At 36.2% G+C, this 18,216-nt stretch overlaps 1 protein-coding gene across 6 annotated transcripts in view; it reads left to right on the top strand.

The window, feature by feature from the left end:
- Nucleotides 1-18,216, top strand: part of WDR7 (WD repeat domain 7) — a 351,933-nt gene that overhangs the window by 10,641 nt on the left and 323,076 nt on the right. For 4 of the 6 annotated variants that reach the window (XM_049111824.1, XM_025422170.3, XM_049111848.1 and 1 more), the window contains exons 2-5: nucleotides 3,442-3,521; nucleotides 6,804-6,916; nucleotides 10,672-10,843; nucleotides 16,753-16,859. In XM_049111824.1, coding sequence (XP_048967781.1) covers nucleotides 6,903-6,916; nucleotides 10,672-10,843; nucleotides 16,753-16,859 — 293 coding nt within the window. In that variant the 5' untranslated portion in view covers nucleotides 3,442-3,521; nucleotides 6,804-6,902. Of the gene's footprint in view, nucleotides 1-3,441; nucleotides 3,522-4,722; nucleotides 5,953-6,803; nucleotides 6,917-10,671; nucleotides 10,844-16,752; nucleotides 16,860-18,216 lie in introns of those variants that run through there. The other 2 variants (XM_049111807.1, XM_049111821.1) reach the window with 2 other exon arrangements.

Here is an 18,216-nt window from a genome sequence, read left to right as displayed (position 1 = left end):
AATTATAGAAAATTGTAAACACACACAAGTAGAATAATGTAATGAATCGTCTTAATGCTAAAAAGAGCTTCAGCCCTTATTTTTATAGCCTGAGTTCTCTGATGAGCAGACTTGGAGATGGAGATAAGTACTCCGGTTTATTAGGGAGTACTTTGGTATCAACAACCCAGGAGGGGTGCCTGGGTTGCTCAGATGGTTAAGATTCCAAGTCAATTTCGGCTCAGGTCATGATCTCAGGCTACATGCTCAGTAGGGAGTCAGCTTGGGATTCCTCCCCCCTCCCCAGCCACCCCATGCTACTCCAGCTCACATTTGTGCTTTCTCCCTCCCTCAAAAACAAACCCAAAAACTACACACAAAAAGTGAAAGCAACCCCACAAACCCATCCCTCACACTTATGATCCTGTTTCATCTTCATCCCTTTAAACATCTTACTTATATGCCCCATTTCCTTTCTCTCTCCCCTGTGTTCTGCTGGGCCCAGACATCATATCATTTTATGAATACCACAGTTCTCTTTGAGTAACCTGATTTAGTAAAACACGTTGATTAACCAGGCTACTGGAGAATGATGTTTTCTGGTATAGGGAAGTTTGCAGTAAATGAAGATCATAGAGAATAGGGAAGAAAGAGTAGGGGCGCTTGGTTGGCTAAGTAGATAGAGCATGCAACTCTTGATCTCAGAGTTGAGTTCAAGCCTATGTTGGGCATAGAGCCTACTTAAACAAATGTAGGATCCCTGGGTGGCTCAGTGGTTTAGAGCCTGCCTTCTGCCCAGGGCGTGATCCTGGAGTCCTGGGATCGAGTCCCACATCGGGCTCCCTGCATGGAGCCTGCTTTTCCCACTGCCTGTGTCTCTGCCTCTTTCTCTCTGTGTCTCGTGAATAAATAAATAAAATCTATAAAAAAAAAGTGAAGAGTATTTTATTAGGAATCAGGAGGTCTGTATATGCCTTTGAGCTTTGAGATCAGTTTGCCATGTGATTTTGAGAGAATTACCAATGACCTAAATACCACCAAAATACAAACTGTTAGATGGTAAATCGGCTATATCCTCTCCATTTTTAAATTAGGAAGCCTTTTTCTTCTTCTTCTTTTTTTTTTTTTTTTGTCAACTATAAAAGCCTTTCTTTTACGGTAGCTTCAACATCAAAAACAAGCAAAGCCAGGAGATAGACCCCCATTTCATGAACTTTCAGTGACTTGGTTTACTGATACAGGCAAAGGGTGATTTCATTTTTACTGCTCCTGTGGACACGTTCTGTTGAATTCTCTGCTGCCATTTTATGAAAATGTTTTCTGAGTTCTAATTTCTCTGAGACCAGATGATGCATCTGTTCCCCTTTTGCTTCATTTATGCTATCACTTCCCTTCCTCCTCTTATGCTTGTTTCCTCCCTCTTCTCACTGTTTTAGAAAGTAATAGTCACATGTCTTTTTCTTGCCTCTGCCCTTACACATTGCGTTAAACTCCATGATTTACTATTTTTCTTCATTGTCTTGTATTTTCTTTTTCTTTTAAAACTCATAATTTTAGTTAAGCTTCTTATCTCTGTGCACCCAGGCTAATTGTGGTAGCATCATATTTGTTTCCCTGTCTGCAGTGTGTTGTCCATGTTAATCCGAACTTTATACAATGCCACAGTTTTAGCATGTCACTTCTCTATTTAGAGATCTACTTATGAGACCACTAAGTCTCTTTAGTCTGATCCTGCTCAAGACTAATGTGAAACCTTGTAGTATCTTCTCCCTTCTCAAAACCTATAGTTAGTAAATTCTAGTTAAGTGTGAAATAATTTGTCTCATTTATTAGAATCTGAATTGATGACTTCACTGGGTATCTGTATCATAATAGTGCTAATCCTTTATAGAGGGCTTTTAATATTTCAAAATGCCTTTTTTCTATTGTCCTTATAGTAACTTTGTGTAAAACCTATATCAAAATCCATATTGCATCTTTATCAACTTTGTGTGCTGAACACCGAAACCTATCTATCGTATCTCTAAAAGAACTCTCATACTCATCTCATTATTGCCATTTTCACCACTACTACCTTGTATTATATATTTATTAAAGATATCCTATATGGCAGACATTATGCTAATAAACATTATGTGGTGAATACACAGTTGTGGCTCTTGATCTTAGGGAACACGAGCATATAGAGTAGCAGGGCAGAGTAGTAGTTGTTTGTTCATTAAACAAAAAAGCACAGAAATTAAGTGATGAGAGATTGTGATAAATTTTAGTACTATCGTTTCCTTCCTTCTCTCTCTCTCTCTCTCTCTCTTTCTCTCTCTCTTTTTTTTTTTTTAAGATTTATTTATTTGAGAGAGAGAGAGAGCATGAGTAGGGGCAAGGGGCAGAGGACCCTGGGATTGTGACCTGAGCCGAAAGCAGGCATTTAACCTACTGAGCCTACCCAGGTGCTCCTCAGTACCATCATTGCTTACCAGCAATACTGTGGTAGCCCCGCTGGTCATCAAACCCAGAGTTTTATCCCTAGCCATTGTATTGCAGCTACAGTGATCTGAAAAACAAATACAGCTTTAAAACACTTGACCTTTTTCCTATTTCTGTCAATTTAACTCCAAATTCCTTCATACGGCTTATCAAGTCCTTTATGATTTGGTGCATATTTACCTGTTATTTCTTGTCTCTTCATTCAACCTTTGTGCTCTGAATGCCAACTCTACTATTTTCACTGTCGAGAAAGAATTGAGCTCCCTTACCTATGGGATTTAAAACATGTGATTTCCTGAACCTCTTCCTGGGTTAATTCCTACTGAGTCTCACCATTATTTCTTCCAAGAATCCTTCCTGGATCTGTGAAAGTACAGGTTAGGATATCTATCGTTTGTGTCTCCACAGGTCTTGAGATTTTTCCTCTATCACACTCTGTAGTAATTAATTGTTTGCTTCCATGTGTGTAAGTCCCACTAGGTAGTTGAGTTGTGTCTATTTTATCTACTGCTGTAATGCTATGAGCACAGAATGAAAACTTGGGAAATGCTGTTTAAAATGTATACTAATAATTGTTATTATGAGACAGAATTTAATTTGAAAGCTATTTTAGTATCATGTAGGAATTTGTAGCATTACTTCTAATAAAGTCGTGCAGAACTGAATTATCATATTTGCAGATAATAGAATTGTGTCTGACAAGCATATACAATAGTTTTTTTATGTTATAGCAGAAAGTCATTGAAAGATCATAACCTTATTAAAAATCCAAGTTTATTAAATATGAAATGGCAGTGCTGGAAGAAGCCAGTGAATGTGGAAGCAGAATGTGAAGAAGTAGCAAAGTCTGTGTTTTTAAAAAATATTTACAAGCATCTGTCATGTGCAGGTATTGCACTAGTTGTATTACATGTATGGTTTCTCTCTGTTATTAGCACAGCTTTCTTAAAAGAGGATATTATTGTCCATCATTTACAGATGGGGAAGCCGAGACCCAGAGGGGCAACTTTGTCAAGATTCCATAGAAGAGCCAGGATTTGAATACAGTTCTTCTGATTGTGAGTTCAGTGTTCTTTCAATTATGATTATTTTTATTGTTGTTGACTGAAGTATAATTGTATTTCTCTACAGAACTGAGAAATACGGGAAGTTCAGTGAAATAGAGAAATACATGAAATTAAAGCAACCAAAAGAGATGACTTAGAGGTAAAAAATAAGAACCCTGCCCTTTTAAATTTATTTTTAGAGATTTTACTTATTTATCCATGAGAGACACAGAGAGAGAGGCAGAGACACAGGCAGAGGGAGAAGCAGGCTCCATGCAGGGAGCCCGATGTGGGACTCGATCCCAGGACCCCAGGATCGTACCCTGAGCCAAAGCAGACAGACGCTCAACCACTGAGCCTCCCAGGTGCCCCAAGAGCTCTGCTCTTACGATTTTATTTTTATTTTTATTTTTTGACTTCAGAAGGATTCAGAATTAATTTTATAAATAACTCTTGGGGTGAAAACTAAGCCTTAAAAATGATATGATCAAAGACATGATTATTGGCAAAATGAGAAGTAGAATCTAGAACTCCTGATATTTGACTGTAAAGCTTGATCAGTTAAAAATTTTTATTTAGGGACGGCTGGGTGGACTCAGTGGTTGAGTGCCTGCCTTCAGCTTAGGATGTGATCCTGGAGTTCCCGGATCGAGTCCCACATCTGGCTCCCTGCAGGGAGCCTGCTTCTCCCTCTGTCCCTCTGTCTGTGTCTCTGCCTCTGTGTGTGTGTGTGTGTCTCATGGATAAATAAAATCTTAAAAATTCTTTTTTTAATTTAATAGCCAGTCTCTATATGTAATTTTTTTTTTAAAGGTTTTATTTATTTATTCATGAGAGGCACACACAGAGAGAGAGAAGCAGATGGAGAAGCAGGCTCCATGCTGAGAGCCTGATGTGGGAGTCGATCCCGGGTCTCCAGGATCACGCCCTGGGCCAAAGGCAGGCGCTAAACCGCTGAGCCACCTGGGGATCCCCTCTACATGTAATTTTAAGCCAGATTTTGTTTTTTTAAAGATTTTATTTATTTATTCATGAGAGACAGAGAGAGGCAGAGACATAGACAGAGGGAAAAGCAGGCTCCTCTAAGGGACCCAGATCTGGGACTGGATCCCTGGCCTGGGATCACACCCTGAGCTGAAGGTGGACACCTGGGACCAAGACCAGAGCCGAAGATAGATGCTCAACCGCTGAGCAACCCAGGCACCCCTACATCTTTTTTTTTTTTTTTTTTTAATTCTGAAATTCAAGTTAGGATTTTATAGTCTCAAACTATCATGAATAGAATGTGTTTGTTGTGTATGCTACAGGCGATTGTAAGCTCTTAAGAAAAATTAATATGATCTTATAATAATTTGTTTCAATAGAGAATATGTTACTATCCCCTAAAAAAGTTTTTCAAAGTTAAAGATGTTCATACATTAGGCACATGTCCACTTTAGCATATATGGCTTTTAGTTTTATTTATATATATATGTATATAATACACCTTACAGTGTTTCTTCCTCCTTGCATGAGTAGATATGTTAGTATTTTTAACATAAACTACTTTTTTTTGTTTTCCTAGTAATTCACTTTTTAAAAAAAAGTTTTTATTTAAATGTCAGTTAACATACAGTGTAATGTTAGTTTCAGATATACAATATAGTGATCCAACACTTCCCAGTATCACCCAGTGCTCATCACAAATATGGTCCTTAGTTCCCATCAGCTATTTCACCCATCTCTCCACCTGCCCCTGTCTGATAACCATCAGTTTGTTCTCTATTAAACTTTTTGTTTTCTAGAAGAAAAGTGTTACTCTCTTAGAAAAGTGATAGGAAGAATTCAGAACCTTTCTGGAGAGAGCCACAAAATTATTTGATTTTGATTTGATTTTTCTCTGTTGGTTAACTTTGTTGGACCAGGTTATATTGATTTATTTTATGAAATAAGAGTGTGACATCTCATTAAGAAGCTACGTGTGCTATTTTGACCTCAGATACTTTTAAGAAGTAAGATTACTTTTATTTACTTTTTTAAAAGATTTTATTTGAGAGATAGCAAGAGAGCACAAGTGGGGGGAGAGGCAGAGGCAGAGGGAGAGGGAGAAGCAGGCTCCCTGCTGAGTGTGGGGTTTGATCCCAAGACCCCCAGAGTCATAACCTGAGCTGAAGGCAGATGCTTAACTGACTGAGCCGCCCAGGTGCCCCAAGTAAGATTGCTTTTAGAGTACACTTTTGCATTAGTAATATTTCATTGAAACTAGATAGCTCAGTGATCCCCAAATTGATAAATGAATTTGATGCAGCTCTAGTCACAATCTCATCAGGCTTTTTTGCAGACATTTACAAGCTGATTTTTAAATTTGTATGGAAGTTAAGAGAACCTAGAATATCCAAAGGAATCTTCAGAGTAAGAAGAAGCATATTTCAGTGCTGAAAAGAAATACTGGTATTTTCTTCTGGTGAGGAAATTTCTTGAATTCTCATAAATTAAGCAAGACTAGTTTTTATATATTGGATTTATATAAAACTGAACTATACATACATTGTACAGTGAGCTATCTAAACCATCTAGGTTCATCTTTCACATGTTGTTTAGCTAAGATGAATTTTAATTATCTTCTGCTGGTGTTGGAAGGAGTCTGGCCATAGATGATGGTTGTATTTATTTCCTTGTCTTCATCTCACCTCCAACAAAGCCCCCCTTCCTTTCTAGGAGTCTTAACATTTTTCCTTTATGTAATTGTTTGTCATTCTTCTTACTACGTCATGTATTCCAGGGAGTTATTCTTACAAACTTGGGGGAGTAGTTACCTGAGTGTGCAGTGAGGAAGATCATATATTTATGTGTAATAAAACTTAGAAATTGTGGCCTTAAAGTTGTAGAAGTTTATTTTCCCTACATAACAAAATGTCTAGTGTAGAGTTAGAGAAGTGTTGGAAAGGCTTAGCTCTCCTATTTTTGAACTCACACAGTAAGGATGTCTCCTGGCAAGAGATAGCAGAGCCACTGTCAAAATGTCCTTGACAGTCTTTTCTGCCTCCAACTTTTGAACATTTCCCCAAGCCCATTTCTCCACAGTCTTCCCCCAACTTTGATTTAATACTCTCCTATCTAGGAGGTTTTAATATCAAGTGTGTTCTGAGACCCAGGAGTACAAATCTACTTCTTCGCCTGAATCCTATAAATAAGACTGCCTCCCTCCACTCCAGTTGCCCCAGCCATGATCTGAAAGTATATTTTCCTTTTTTTTTTTCGATACCATCTTCCTGTTGGTCACCAAGCCATTTTGATTAATTATTGTTTATTTAGAAATTGATTCTGCTTATTCTGCATTTGATGGAACTACCCTAATCCCAGCAGCAAGACACATCAATAACAACTACTGATTGTGATTCTCACTACAGTTTCATGTTTCATTTCAGGTATTCTTTATGATTATTTATCTTTGAAATATTTCACTTAACAAATACTTTCTATTTAGATTTTTTTATATACCAATCAAGAAGTAGCACTGTGAATAAAGACCATTGACAAGGGTATGTATATCTATAGGTCAGGACAGATTAGTTTTTACCATCTACTTTCCTTTGAAATACAGCAGTGAATTTTGGAATCTGGTTTCTGCCACCCCCGCCCCCAACATAAGACATAAGATGGTGACTTCTTACCTTGGTTAGACTGACTTCTCACATATTCCTTAGATAAGCAGTTAACTAGCTGATGTAATGTCTCCTGGAAAAGATATAGTGAAGTTCTTTACCATTATTTCCTTTTTTTTTTTTAAGATTTTATTTATTTATTCATGAGACAGAGAGAGAGAGAGAGAGAGAGAGAGAGATAAAGAGGCAGAGAGAGAAGTAGGCTCCATGCAGGGAGCCCAACGTGGGACTCAATCCCGGGTCCCCAGGATCACGCCCTGGGCCAAAGGCAGGTGCTAAACCGCTGAGCCACCTGGGGACCCCCACTTTACCATTATTTCCTAAGGGAGAATTGCTTTTTGGGTAATGAGTTAATTTTAGGTTATGTTCTTTTATTTTTTATTTTTTGTAAAGATTTTATTTACTTATTTGAGAGAGTGAGTGTGAGTGAGTGGGGGAGGGAGCAGAAGGAGGAGAAACAAACTCCATGCCGATCAGGGAGCCCACGCAGGCCTTGATCCCAGGGTCTCAGGATCATGACCTGAGCCACCCAGGTGCCCCAGGTTATGTTCTTTTAAAAGCATACGTTCCTGTTATGGATTGAATTGTATTCCCCTAAAAATCGTATGTTGAAATTTTGATTTTCAGGACCTCAGAATGTGACCTCATTTGGAAATAGGGTTTTTTATGGAGGTATTCAAGTTAAAATGAGGTCATCAGGGTAGGTTCTAATCCAGTATAACTGATGTCCTTATTAAAAAGGGGAAACTTGGAGACGGATGTGCAGAGACAGATGTGCACACGGGGGAATGCCATGTGAGCATGGATGGAGATGGCCTTCTACAGTCAAGGAGAGGGGCCTGGAATAGATCCTTCCCTTCATAGCCAATCCTACCTATACCTGACTTCCGATTTTTAGCTTCAAGAACTGTGAGACAATATATTCTGTTGTTTAAGCTCTTCAGTTTGTGTGCACTGCAACCCTAGGAAACTAATACAGTTCTTTATGAAAATCCTTCATTGCCCTTAATGAGAATTCCTCTCAGGTTCTGGTTGACTGTTCTTGATTTTGGGGAGGATGCTGGGGATTTGTTTTTTATCTAAATCTTTGTAATTATTTTAGCTTCTGGAGAAGTTGAATTAGAGACTGATGATGTGTTTTCTAATGATGTAGTATATACCTTTATCATGTTATGGATGATTATTTTCTCATGTTTTAAGGGCCGTAAAATGCATTCTTTTTCTAGGTTTTCTTGAGTAGCCTTGTCACTCGAATATCAGAATGTTTTTTCGTGTTGCACCAGAGTTGGCTCATCTCCACATAGCACGCATATTCCTTAGTACTGAATCTCTATATTTGCATTTTCTTTAAGCAAATCCAGTATGCATTGAATATGAGTCCTCAAATATCTAGAGAAATAGTGTTCTTTCCAGATTTCATCATACTGTCTTCAATGCTGTGATCTTACTTAATTGAGAGAAGTCTTGGGGTGATATGATTTATTTATTTAAATATTTTATGTATTTATTCATGAGAGACACAGAGAGAGAGAGAGGCAGAGAGAGAAGCAGGCTCCTCGCAGGTAGCCCGATGTGGGACTCGATCCTGGGACTGGGATCACACCCTGAGCCAAAGGGTGATGCTGAACCACTGAGCCACCCACGCATCCCTAATTTAATACTGAATGTTGTCACCATGAAAAAATGAACTACTTCCAGATTGCTTTTTAGAAAAAGTCATTGTTGGGTATCTTTTTTTAGCCAGGAACATGTTCTACCAGATTTATTAAAATTGCTTTAGTGTTTTGCTTCATTTCCTAATATCAAATAGAAATATGCAGAAAAGAAATATGGAAATAATTGTGTCATGGTAGCCTATAAAATAGTGAACATGATAAATAGAAAGTGAACTTGGAATTTTTTTCTTTAAATGCATACTTTATACTAGTAGGCAAAAGATGAAGTTTTGGGGGATATAAACTGATGAAAGTCATGTAGTCTTATAAAAAAATTTTAGTATAGATTTTTAGATTTTTTTACTTGCCTCATTTTCTTTCCAGTGACTTTTTGTTTGTTTGTTTTTAAGCAAGAGAGAGCACACATCCATGAGGGAGGGAAGGAGCTGAGGAGGAGGGAGAGAGAGAATCCTAAGCAGGCTCCATGGCAGAGCAAGGCTCCATCTCAGGACCCTGAGATCATGACCTGAGCCAAAACGAAGAGTGGGACGTTTAACTGGCTGAGCCACCCAGGCACCCCATTCAGTGACTATTCTTTAAAAGCGATTTTAGTGGTTTTTGTTGTTTTTTTTTTTTTTTTTAAGTGTAGGTAATAGTTTAAAGAAGAGTCTTGCTGGAAGCAGCTAGCAATAAGACCATGGCTATTAGACTAGTTTCCTTCATAGAAAATGGTTTTTTCTTTAAGTGTTTCTGGAAACTTTATGGGACAGTCTTAGCATCCTAAAGAGTCTATAGGTATACACATATCATTTGTTGTCACTTAAAAATTTGGGGCAGAAAAAAATCACTACAGTGACCATTACTGATTGACCATGTCAAGCCTATAGGTGACCCTGTAGTGTCGCATAAGATCTGGTAGTCTCGGGACAATGGATGGCTCAATGGTTGAGCATCTGCCTTTGGCTCGGGGCATGATCATAGGGTCCCAGGATTGAGTCCCACATTGGGCTCCCTGCATGGAGCCTGCTTCTCCCTCTGTCTGTGTCTCTGCTTCTCTCTCTGTGTCTCTCATGATTAAATAAATAAAATCTTTAAAAACCAAAAAGTTCTGGCAGTCTCTGTGGAACCCTTTGATTATTCCAGTCTTCATTTCTCTCTGACTTCTCTGAACCTATATTTAGTTTTTAGCCACACAGTTTATAACACTTAAATCTGGTTGTTTCACCAACTAGATCTTGCTTTTGTCATATGAAGGAATAATTCCTTGTATTTGTTCTCTCCTGCAAAAGGTGTACTCCCATATACACTTAAAGAGAAATCCTTTTCCCCTCAAGTTTCAGAATTTACAATAAAAGACATTCATGATCTTGAGACATTATAGGTTGTGGTAAATATAGTTGAATGAGTTTCCCACTGAACATACTCTTTTTAATGTTTAGCACACTATGCTGAGTTTTTCTTGGACATTGCCATCTGTTATTGTTTTGGAGACCTAACAAATTTATAGACCTTACTTGTCATTGGTAGCATAGCAGAGTGAATAAAATAGGTTCTGTAGTCAGGCTGCCCGGGTTTGATTGGATTCCATTATTTCACTTTTCACCTTGTGACTTTCTGACTCACAGTCTTTATCTGTGAGAGAGGTGTGACCATAGTACTTACTGCGTGATTTATTATGAGAATTAAGATTTTAATTAGATTTTACATATATAAAATGAGATTTTAGGTATTTACATATATGGGTGTCATATATAATGTTCGGGAGAATTCTTGGTACTCAGGAAGTTTAAGTTGGATTCATAATACAAATGTATGTTTTAGAAGGAAATGTAATATTTGACCTTATTCTTATAACATTTCCAGGTTTGAAAACACAATGGCAGGAAATAGCCTTGTCCTACCCATTGTTCTTTGGGGTCGCAAAGCACCAACACACTGCATCTCAACAGTACTTTTAACAGATGATGGGACCACGATTGTAACTGGATGTCATGATGGACAAATATGCCTCTGGGATCTTTCAGTAGAATTGGAAGTGAGTATCTGAAATGCCTATTGTATTTTTTAGCTACAAAGAGCTTCTTAATAGAAAACAGTAGTCCCAGAGTAACACTTGGCGTCATAATATATTTTCTGTGAAATCTGTTTTGAGTCAAATTACTATTACGCAGGTTGATAATTTGTATTATTCATCAGGATTGTCTTCTGCTGGTTTTTGGCTATTTTCAGTGGTTATATCTACCCTTACACTTAAGGTTTTTCAAAAGAAGTTTATCCAGACTGAAGGAAGTTTCCAAAGGTATTAAAAATAGTTTTGAATATTTATACCTGCTAATGTGAATGTCTTGAAGAGGGCAAAACTTTTTATAAAGCATAAATTTGATTGTGTTTATTGCCGAATGTGGAGTGCACAGTGTGTTGTGCTGTTAGGCCTTCTCAGTGGACAAACTAGGGAAATAGGAATTGGGAATACACACAGACACACATACACACATACACGCACTACACACTAAGACCTCCAATTCTAACACAACACCTCAGGGTTTATTCTCCTTTTCCCCCCATATTTTTAATCTTCCTCTCTGATATTTTCCCCAGGGATTATTCTGTAAAGGGTAACAGAAAATGGGGTGGTAGCTAGAATATAGGACAAGCAAATTGATTTTTTAAGTATTTTTTTTGTTGTTACAGCCTTATTGAGATAAAATTCACATACTATATGATTTGCTCATTTAAAGAAATTGTGTGCGACTATATATATACGCATGTATATATATCCATATATATTGAATCTAAAAATATGTACATATATTTTAAAAAAATGAAGCTCATAGTGAACAGATTGGTGTTGCCAGAGGTGGGGGTGGGATTGGGAGAAATGGTTGAGCTGTTTTTGTTTTTTGTTTTTAGTTTAAGTTAGTTGAATTTAAAAAATAAAGTGTACATTACCATAGTCAAATTTATAACATTTTCATTACATCAGAAATACCCCCTGTACTCTTTAGCTATCATTCCCAATACCCCCATTTCCTCCCAAGGCAACCACTAATCTGTTTTCTATTTCTTTTTACAATGTGCAATATATGTGTGGATGTTAATTTGATATGATAAATATATCAAATTAATATCCCAAATATAACTCCTCTATAGGTTGGGCTGTTCTGGGCATTTCATATTTATGGAATGATATGTTGGTTTTTTGTGGCTGGCTCTTTTTACTTATTATAATATTTTCAAAGTTCATCTGTATTGTAGCATGTAACAATACTTCATTTTTTTACATGGCCAAATACTATTCCTTTATATGGGTATACTAAATTTATCAATTAATGGGCATTTGGTCATTTGGTTGTTTGTACTTTGGCCATACAGAATCATGCTGCTACGCATATTTGTGTTTGAGTTTTAGTGTGGACATCTGTGTTTGTTGCTCTTTGGTATACACCTAGGCATGGAACAGCTAGAATGGGAAAAATGACACTTGAATGACATGTAAGGCCTGGGTATACATGTTGGAAAGTGGCTGGAAAGAAGTGCCATAGAATGTGATACACCCTGAGGATTGATAGCGAACTAAATGTAAATCAGCAGTGTAGCCATGACGAGAAAAAAAAAAAAAATCACATGTTGTTATATCAAATATATTATATAAAATATCACAAGTGATTATAAACAATAAGACTCAGGAGAGCTTAGAAACAATTTTTTCACTATGTTGCATAGATTTTACTAGAGTGTTATATTTATTTAAGTTCAAGTAAGAGGGATAAAACTGGGGAGAGTGAGAAGTATTGGGGAGGTGGTAGTGGGGCTAGGAGAGAAATAGATCTTTTGAAAGATATTAAGAGAATTGGACTATTTATCCATTGGGAAAGAAAGCTAAATAAAAGTTGGCTTGGTTATTGTCTTTGGAATATGTGGAGTGTCTTTAGTATTATACTTTGTAGTAGCTATTTATGCCTATGAAGGACCAATAAGACCTTTTTCTGAAGTTCTGGTATCTTCTTTTCCTTTGTTAGAAAAGGATTAAAAACTGTAGCTAAAATTTTTGCCATCCATATCTTGATTTCCTTTATTCTATGCAAAAGGGCACCCTGGTCTAACATGGTAGTAAAATGTCCGGAGGAAATTGCAGAGGTAATGTATACAACCTAGTGAGCACTTAGATGGTGATAAGAGTAGAGGAGGAACTTATCGATGCAGACACCATCTCTTACAAGCAATGTTTGTAAAAAGCTTCCATTACCCACAAATTTACAGGATATAATGAGACTGGTTCCTATCTTCTTGAAACTTTCCTTCTATCAGGGAAACAGATCTATGCAGAGAATAGTATCAGCCATGCTATTGAAGAAAGAAGTAAAAGTAAGAGCTTGACCTTTGGAGATGGGCAAAACTTGGCTTGAATCTTGGCTGTTCTAGTATCCAGCTGTGTGACTTTGGGCAGTTTACTTAACCATTTTGTGTCTAGGTCCTGCCACATTTAAAATATGGTGTACCACCCAAGCTTGTGGTAAGGATTCTGTGAAGGAATGCATATTAAGCAGTTATCACAGTGCTTGCACATAACGATTTATTTAATGAACAAATCTCTGGTGTAGAAAGGGAAAAAAAGGTACAAGGAGATTAAAAAAAAAAAAGTGTTGAATGATGGCTGACTATAGAATGAACTAGTCTCAAGGTCCCAGGTTAGAATGTGGGTGTTACTATTTACACTTTAGAACTGACACATCACATATTTTCATTATGATCATCTTGCCTTGCCTCTGATAACTTGGTAATTGTCACTTTTGAACTCTGTGGTCTTGAGGGGAGGGATGGTCTTCATGAATTGGTTGAACAGATTATTTTTGTTTTATTTATTTTTTTTAAAGATTATTTATTCATGAGAGACACAGAGAGAAAGAGAGAGGCAGAGACACAGGCAGAGGGAGAAGCAGGCTCCCTGTGGGGAGCCTGATGTCAGACTTGATCCTGGGTCTCCAGGATCAGGCCCTGGGCTGAAGGTGGCGCTAAACCGCTGAGCCACCCGGGCTGCCTTGAACAGATTATTTTATGATTATTTCTTTGTACTGATTATGTGTAAAATGTCTAGTTAATAACTGTGATGTAACAAATTTTTGTGGAATATGGTGAAATATAAAGAGATATAAAGAAATATAAATATAATTTACCATATATTTTCTCTTTGATTATATTAATACTTATTTTCTTTTGTAGTTTCCTGATGCTAAGTCTTTATAGTTGTGATTTAGCATTGATAATAGGCATAGATATATTTTTGGTTGCTCTGCTTGGCATTTAGTGGTCATTCAGAACAATTTCTTAAAGCCATCTTTTTCTTTCTTTAAACTCTAGAAAACTTCTATTTAATGAATAAGTTTCTGTTCATTAAAGGAACATGTTGATTTATGAAAATATCTTAAACTTTTCTTTTTAGCTAACTTTGTACTTATGAAGATACGGTAAAAAATACAGTTTCATTTACATAATTTTTTCTTTTATCTGACGGTGGGTGGCAAAGCCATATATTCTAGTTTTATTTTACAAATGTTCTTTGAAACATGTTCAGTGCAGTCCCCATCTGCACTGAGCCTCCGACAGCTTCGGAACTGGAATTTTGCAGCTATCCCCATCCAAGACTAGGACCCTACAGATTGAGGAGTTTCAGATGGACTAATTTTGTTTATTAAAGGATTGTTTAAAAAAAAAAACAATAAAAAACATACTTAGAAAAACAATTGCTTTTAGTATTTTGACTTGTTTACTGTGACTGCTGTATTTACTTTTGGCTCCAGTAGAGTCTTTTTCTAGATTTTTCTAGATTTCTTGTGTTCAAGGGTCAACTGTATTTTATTCTTTTTGATTCTATTGTGTGATTTTCTCAATTTCTCCTTTAGACATTTTGTTGTTTAGCGTATTTTGTGTGGATATTTTGTTGTTAGTGTATTTTGTTGTTAGTGTATAGAAATGCAATTGAATTTTGTATGTTTATTTTACATCCTGCAACTTTACTGAATTTGTTATTAGTTCTAGCAGTCTCTCGGTGGAATCTTTAGGATATATAGATATATAGGATCATGTCATCTGTAAACAGAGAAAATTTTACTTTTGCCTTTCTGATTTGGATGCCTTTTATTTATTTTTCTTGCCTAATTGCTCTGGCTTAGACTTTCAATACTATGTTGAATAGCAGTAGCAGGAGTGAATATTCCTGTCTTATTCCTGATCTTAGAGGAAAGGCTTTTAGCTTTTCCCTGTTGAGTATGATTTTAGCTGTGAGCTTGTCATATATAGTCTTTATAAAGTTGGGATATATTCCTTCTATATTCATTTTGTTGAGAGTTTTTAATTATGGAAGGATACTGAATTTTGTCAAAAGTTTTATTGCCTCTATTAAGATGATCATGTGCTGTTTATACTTCATTCAAATATTTTTATTTTTCTAGATTATGGTGGAAGTAAAGTCTAGTTCTAGTTGTAATGGCTGAAAGTGGAATTTTCCAACAAAGTTATATACATTTGAAGTAAAACTATTGGTAAAGTTGATTTTCTTGGAAGAAATTACATAACTGACCAAGAGCATAGTTTTAAGTGGAAGATTATTGAATCTCTATATGGAGGTGGAGTTAGGTGTATGAGAAAATTTTGGCTGCATGGGAAAACTTTCCAAGCCCATTCTAACTATAAACTGATTGATTCTTAAATAATTAGAATAAAAATTTAGCCTTTGAGGGAAAAAATGCATATTATGTAACTAAGCAAAAAAAAAAAAAAAGATTGAAATTTTCTTAATTGTGATTACGTAAAAGATTACTAAAATGCATTTTATTTGGAAAATCTTTTCAGTTGTTACATACCAGAACTGTAGAACAATACCAGTAGTACTCTTTCATGGAACATTTAATTTTGAGCAGTTTAGCTTTACTAATAAATTGGGATAAATTGTTTGCAAAATGGGCACCAGGATAGGTATAAGGGGACTTTGTCATATTCTATTCTCTTAACTGGATATTGAGTATGTGGCTATTTAATATATTCTTTATATCTTATACATATATTATAAATTTTATTTGTGTGTATTAAATTTTTAATTGAAAAATATATCCTGAAATAACCTAAGACCCTGAAGCCTGAAGTAATAACATGCCATTTGGTACAAAGTAGATAAATTTGGGGGCTGATTGCCAGACTATTTTAGAATAGTGGGTATATTGCCATTCTTTAAGGCACTGTGTTACTAAATCATTAATCTGTGAAGGTCATTCTTCATTCTTTTTTTTTTTTTTTTTAAAGATTTTATTTAGTTATTCATAGAGACACAGCTAGAGAGAGAGGCAAGACACAGGCAGAGGGAGAAGCGGGCACCATGCAGAGAGCCTGACGTGGGACTCGATCCCGGGTCTCCAGGATCACACCCTGGGCTGCAGGCGGCGCTAAACCGCTGCGCCACTGGGGCTGCCCTCATTCTTCATTCTTGATAGTTAATGTTGCTATCAGCATTTGGGAGGGTGCCCGTCCTCTCTTTTTTTTGAGTTTTGAGTGTGTTAATCTAGACTCTAGATATGTTTTCAGGTCAATGAACATGTTATTTAAAAAATAAGTGGTGTTAAATTGTTTTGTAACTGTCGTTCTTAATCTGATTCTTCTGTACACTGTAGTTTAGTGCTGAAGACTGCCCTCGTTTGACTTCTGTGACTCTCTGTATGTGTTGGGCAAATAGTGTTACCTGTTGCTTTTCCAATTTTGACTTCAGAACTATCTATCTGGTATGTGATTATGAACATTAAATGGATGGGGATCGCTGTTGTGTTGCTCAGTTTTTGGTGTTCTGAGCAGTTCTTCTCAAATCTGTCTATATATTTATATTGAAAATTAACAGGATTCCTAAAAATTAGTTTTTAAAAATTTGGTACTTATATCAACATATATGTGTATTTCTAGGTTAATCCTCGAGCACTGTTGTTTGGTCACACAGCCTCAATCACCTGTTTGTCTAAAGCTTGTGCTTCTAGTGACAAACAGTATATTGTGAGTGCATCTGAAAGTGGGTAAGTATTTTCTTATTTACTTTTTTCCTCGTCTTTATTGCAAATAGTACCAGTGTATTAGTAAGTAGGGAATTTTTTTCTTTTGAAGTATCTTTTAAGTAAATGCTTCAGTTATCTAAACTTAAAGATACTTGAAATATGGTTTTCTAAATGTGAATTTTTGTTAATGATTTTTTGTAATACTTTTATCGTAATTTATGATTATGTTTTTGCCTTGCTTTTGAGAAACTCAAAAGACCTTACAGGTTAAAGCCTGATCATTAATCTCTATTTTTTTAAGTTGGCAGACCATTTTGAGAGTTTTAAAAAAACCTGAATGATGGCTAGGCTAGCATAAATTTGGAAGATGAAGCCATGCAGATGTCATGATGTTGTATTCATATTTGTTAATACACTAATGTAATTGTATATATTCTTGAGTCTTAGAACATAATTTGTTTTTAGATCATTAGGTAGTAGTCATAGGTTTCAGAGTGAGGAGTTTTTAAACTTTTAAACTTTTTTGATGCATAGAAAATAATATGTTATTAAAGAGAGTTGGGGACTTGGAAAGAATTATTTAAAAAGGTCTTCTCTCCCCTTTCCCCTCCCATAATTTATGAATTTGAAAAGAACCTTATGTAACTGTAACAAGTAGAGGCAGTACCAGGTAAAAGTATAGTCCCTTTTGGTCAATTAAAGGATAATTCGTATTAGCATGCATATTCTAAATAAGACTGAACATTCTTTGAAAAATTGTTTCATACCATGTGAGGTATAAGAAAGGGCACCTTGAAGAAAGCCTTGAGAATATTAGTGTCACTGCATTTTATTAATGTCTTTCATTAAATAGAACTTATTTCTTTAAGAGACAAAGACATGCTGATATTTCTAATTTTGTATGTCATGTCTGTAGTTTGAGAAAGAAGCTTTTTATGTTATGCACTTGATAAACTTATGTAATAAACAGAATTATAATTGGAATATTACATATAATTTGCAAAATTTAGAATTAAGTTGACTTTAATTTTTATTTTGTGCTAAATTTTCTAGCTATGCCGGTAACTAATGGAAAATCCCAGTGGTTTAAATTAAAAGTCTATTTCTTGGTTTTGTCAGTTGGCCCTGGTATATCATTTGGGACTTTGCTTCATTACCATCCTTATTTTGAGGTTGAGGGGGAGGGAGCACTACTAACAGGAGTAGCCACTGTCTGGAATGGAGGCAGAGAAGAAAGAAAGTTCTTGAGGTCCTTGCATCAGTTGTGGCCAGAACTACTCGTGAGACTTCAGAACCAAAAGGAAGCTGGGAAGTGCAGTCCTACCCTGTGCCCAGAAAGAATGTGCATCCAGGTGGGGGTGTAGGTTGAAGGGGAGAT

The sequence above is a fragment of the Canis lupus genome, chromosome 1 (assembly GCF_003254725.2).
Source record: "Canis lupus dingo isolate Sandy chromosome 1, ASM325472v2, whole genome shotgun sequence".
Taxonomy (NCBI): Eukaryota; Metazoa; Chordata; class Mammalia; order Carnivora; family Canidae; genus Canis; species Canis lupus.
The sequence above is the reverse complement of the archived record's forward strand: the minus strand, read 5'-3'. Positions and strand labels throughout refer to the sequence as shown.